General features: G+C 38.2%; 1 protein-coding gene across 3 annotated transcripts; it reads left to right on the top strand.

Moving 5' to 3' along the window:
* Positions 1–648: 648 nt before the first annotated feature.
* Positions 649–3207, top strand: LOC125199926 (mechanosensitive ion channel protein 1, mitochondrial-like). Of its 3 annotated transcripts, none has more exons than XM_048097772.1 (5): positions 649–665; positions 872–1686; positions 1775–2052; positions 2404–2504; positions 3071–3207. In XM_048097772.1, exons 2-5 carry the CDS (start codon positions 947–949, stop codon positions 3182–3184), a joined length of 1233 nt encoding a protein of 410 aa, XP_047953729.1. In that variant the 5' UTR covers positions 649–665; positions 872–946; the 3' UTR covers positions 3185–3207. The 3 variants fall into 3 exon arrangements, with proteins under 3 accessions (XP_047953729.1, XP_047953730.1, XP_047953728.1); XM_048097773.1 differs by lacking the exon at positions 649–665 and having other exon boundaries at positions 672–1101; positions 1174–1686; XM_048097771.1 differs by lacking the exon at positions 649–665 and having other exon boundaries at positions 672–1686.
* The last annotated feature ends 1188 nt before the right edge of the window (positions 3208–4395 follow it).

The following is a 4395-nucleotide window of genomic DNA, read 5'->3' as shown; positions in this document are numbered from 1 at the left end:
CTTCGTCCAGAATATATTACTTCATTCTAGTAGGTTTTTACTTCATTCGAGTACGTAAATGTGGTTTCGCCGTCGCGTGCCGTTCTTTCTCTCTACAATATCTATAACCACCGCCATGGCGCTAATATGGTTTAATAAACACATGGAATAATATAATAAATTATTGGAATGAAGTATGTGTAGAAGCATTTGAAGTCCTACTGGAATGAAGTAAAAATCTTATCCAATGAAGTAATAACGTTTCTGAATGAAGTAATAAACTTACTTGAATAAATTGCATATTTAAATGTTAATCAAGCAAAAACTCACGTCAATGAATTTGAATGAAGCATATGTTGAATCATTTCAAAACCTACTGGAAGCAAGTAAAAACATGTTGTAGTTTCAAAGTATTACGTACAGAATGAAGTAATAAACCTATACAATGAAGTAAAATGGGCTAGTAATGAAGCAGAAAAAAATTTCACAGCAGCACATCTCATAAAAAAACTAGATCTAATGGCTCAGATTTGATCTCTAGTTTGGTCTTTAAAATTGGTTCGACATTGATCAGAACTCTATATATATATATATTTAAATACTAGTAATTTTTATATACCCCTTGTTAAAAAACAAATTTCATGGTCTTCAATTTTGCTGTCTTACTTGCCAACACGACGGAACAAGTCAGTAGCTCTATCTTTCCCTCCCTCTCTTCGGATTTGCTTCAGCCATGTAGTTGACGCAGTGCTCAAAATTCGGCACTATATGTCCACGTTTACTTAATCTGACTACATATATTTTTGAGATTCCTGCATAAATATCCCGTGAAGACATACTTTCGTTGTTTCTCAACTATTCTATACTTATTTCCTCCTTTCTTTTCGATCAGATTTGGCCTCTGATATTTGGAATCCATATCAGTAAAATAGGAGAAATTGTGCAGCGTACATAAACTGTTTGTGAAATGGCCGCGATGAGGATTTCACGATTGAAGCATTTACATTCTGTTAAATCGACTTTTCAATTTCACGTACGACCTTCTTCTGCATATTCGAGCAAATGCTATGCCTCTGGAGAGTCGGATACTTTGCAGAGATTTGATCAAAATGGTTTCGGGATGTCGGGTTTCAGATCTTCCAACTTTTCTCAATATTCTAGGGGGTTTTATTCTGATGTGCGTATTTCGAATAGGTTTCTGAGAAATTCGACTTATCGCGGCAGTCTTCCGTTTGCTGGAAAAACCCCTTTGCTCAATCAACGTTTCTTCTCATCAGCTAGTGATGGTAAAGGTGTCACTCCGGTAGATGCTACAGGTACTGTGGGTGATGTTAGCGTTGGTGGGGAAAATTGGACTCCTAAAGTTAAAGAAGCGTGGGAATCTGCGGTTGAGGCTGCAAAGTATGCAGGAAAAAAGGCGAAAGAGGCTTCTGATGAAGCAGCTCCTCATGTTCAGGAGTTGCTTGATGCTCATCCCTATCTTAGAGATGTGATTGTGCCAGTCGGTGGTACTTTGGCAGGAACGATGTTGGCATGGTCTTTGTTGCCTAGGCTATTTAGGCGGTTCCATAAGTACTCCGTGGAAGGACCTGGTGCTTTGCTATCAAAGGGTTCTTTGTTCGGGCCCGTTCCTTATGAGGAAAGCTTCTGGGGTGCATTGGAGGCTCCAGTCCGATATTTTGTAACGTTCATGGCTTTCTTGACAGTGTTAGTCTGCCATTACTTTACTGTTTTTTTATGTGATGTTCTTTTGAGTTTGTAGGAAAAACTTAATCCATTTTTTTACTCTGTGCAGAGGGGGAATGGTTGCACCGACTACTATTGCCTCACAATATGCAACACAGGCTTGGAAAGGCGCTCTTGTTATATCCGTTGTCTGGTTTCTTCATCGGTGGAAAACTAGTGTGATTGCCCGAGCTTTGGTTGTTAAGGGCTTAGAAGGTGTCCGGAGAGATCAGTTACTGACTATGGACAAAATCTCAACCATAGGACTCTTTGTTGTTGGGTCAATGGCTTTAGCTGAAGCATGTGGTGTGGCAATGCAATCTGTTCTGACTGTGGGAGGCATTGGAGGTGAGTGTGCCTGGAAATGATTTCTTCTGTAATGAAATCCTTCCAATTTGTGATATAGTAATATGTTACTGCTACTCCTAGAAACAATTTGTGGAATAGTTTAGAAACAAGTAATAACTTTGATACATCCATTAATATGTACCACTTCGTAATTCGGTATCTTCTACAGTTTGATATGCTATCAATATCACAGACACTTTTATGTACTCCATGTGAAATTTGTTTCTTATTCTGCCATATCATTGAAAAAATGCTGCGACATAACATCCTCTCTGTTTTGCGGATCTGGTATGTATTGGCATACTTTGGTTCAGCATCATGTCCTGACCAGTGTTTTTTCTCTTCATACAGGAGTTGCCACTGCTTTTGCTGCCAAAGATATACTTGGGAATGTCCTAAGTGGTATTTCTGTACAGCTGTCGCAACCATTTTCAGTTGGTGATATGATAAAAGTATGGCTCTTGCCTCTGGCTGTCATTTTCATACATTTGTGACCCTATTGTAATGCTCGAAAATTTTGTAGTTTTCATATCCATCATATGCCTCATATTTCCATCGCTGAACGCTACTATTTGTATTTTAATATTTTATATATGTCATTTTAGTGCTGGTATTTCAGGTTTCCAATTAGATTTTGATAATAATTGGTGTGCTGCATTTAGTAATTTACATAGCATGGATCCATTGGCTCATGGCCCCTCTGTTGATCAGGGCCAAGAAATAGTAACATGCCAGCCGGCATTGTTCTTCCATTATTAATGTAGTCTTTGTTGATTTTGTTTTTGAGCTTCCTAGCTAATGTCTTTTATTTGAAAACAAATTATTTACAACTTGCGCTCTTTGATTCCCTGAAAAGGATTGATAAGAAACTTTGAATGTTCAACCTGAACCAATATGGATTTCTGTAAACTGGGTATATAATGTAGCTTTCTAGAGAAACATGCTTCTGATAGTTTTGCATATGCTCTCAGATTTTGATAAATTGTTATATTCTCTTTCCTTGCTATTCTTGCTGCAGGCTGGATCTGTAGAAGGTCAAGTAGTAGAAATGGGCCTTACAACTACCTTATTGCTGACTGCTGAGAAGTTTCCTGTTGTCGTCCCAAATTCTCTGTTTTCCAGCCAGGTATAGCATCAATCTCATTCTTTGTCTGTGTAGTATTTTGGAACCTGCTTGTTTTCTGCTGCAAGCATCTGTATGCGATGATTTTATTTTATATCCTATTAGCAGCCACTTGCAAATTCGTTCTTGTCTGGCAACCAGTTACGCCCTCTGTTCCAAATATTTGCCTCCAATTTGACCCTTTACGTATATTAAGGATTAAGCTGGGAAATTAGTTACCTAACTAAACTTCTTATAGTGATGAAGTTAGGAACTTACGGTAACGTAGAGTGTTTAATTGTCAAGACTTTAAAGGCATATTTCTTGGTGACTGTTAAAGGCGGTATCAATATATACTTGGTGACTGTAAAAGGCATGTTTAGTTATAGGACTATATATTTGGGACACTGCAACATATTACTGATCAAATATTTGAGACAAAAGGGACTATAAGAGCACTCCCAATGGTTTGGGGATAAACTCCCTTATTTCTCCCTAACTCCTGCCACATCAGCGCCACATCAGCACCAAAATTTATCCCCAGTTTTTAGCCAACTTTTAGCCAACCTGCTGCAATGGTTTCTCCCTTATTTCTCCCTTATTTCTCCCTAACTCAACATTTCATTTTTACATCATCACTAATTTAATTGTTTTATTTTTATATATAATAAAACTAGCTTATTTAATTTATAAGATAAAACAAATAATAGTAATAAAGTTCGTTGTATTAAACACGGGTACACATTACAACGAAGAAAATTAAAAAAAAAAAAAAGTACATGAATGGAAATAAAAGCATTCGAGCGATCTCGCTTTGTATGCGGCGGGAGATATAGTTGTTGATTGGGTTGTTGGCGAAACCCGCTACATCCCATCCGGTGGGAGCGGGAGGTACCTCTTCTTCGGAAGAAGAATGTGATATTTCCTCGTCGGACTGAGCACGAGACGATGAATCAGAACTCATTTAATAAAGATGGAGAGAAAAAAGATTGAAAATTTGTGTGAATGAAGTTTGTGGGTGATGAATGGAGGAAGAGGATGAAATATTTATAGGGGTGGAATTTAGAATATGACCGTTGAAGGGAAAAAAAAAAAAAATTTTGATCATCGCCGGATTATCGCCGAACAGCTCCCCACAGTGGCCGGCGATGATCCGGCGATTTTTCGGCGATAAAACGCCGCTTGGCGTAAATTCGGTAGGAAATTCGCCGAAAAATCGCCGACCTTCTCCCAATGGCCGG

The sequence above is a fragment of the Salvia hispanica genome, unplaced genomic scaffold, assembly GCF_023119035.1.
Source record: "Salvia hispanica cultivar TCC Black 2014 unplaced genomic scaffold, UniMelb_Shisp_WGS_1.0 HiC_scaffold_737, whole genome shotgun sequence".
Lineage (NCBI taxonomy): Eukaryota > Viridiplantae > Streptophyta > Magnoliopsida > Lamiales > Lamiaceae > Salvia > Salvia hispanica.
The sequence above is the reverse complement of the archived record's forward strand: the minus strand, read 5'-3'. Positions and strand labels throughout refer to the sequence as shown.

Excerpts from the sequence above, each read along its gene's own strand:
- LOC125199926 (XM_048097772.1), top strand. The coding sequence starts at position 947 with ATGGCCGCGATGAGGATTTCACGATTGAAGCATTTACATTCTGTTAAA. Across the intron at positions 1,687-1,774 it reads TTCATGGCTTTCTTGACAGT|AGGGGGAATGGTTGCACCGA; the intron begins GTTAGTCTGCCA and ends TACTCTGTGCAG. Across the intron at positions 2,505-3,070 it reads CAGTTGGTGATATGATAAAA|GCTGGATCTGTAGAAGGTCA; the intron begins GTATGGCTCTTG and ends TTCTTGCTGCAG.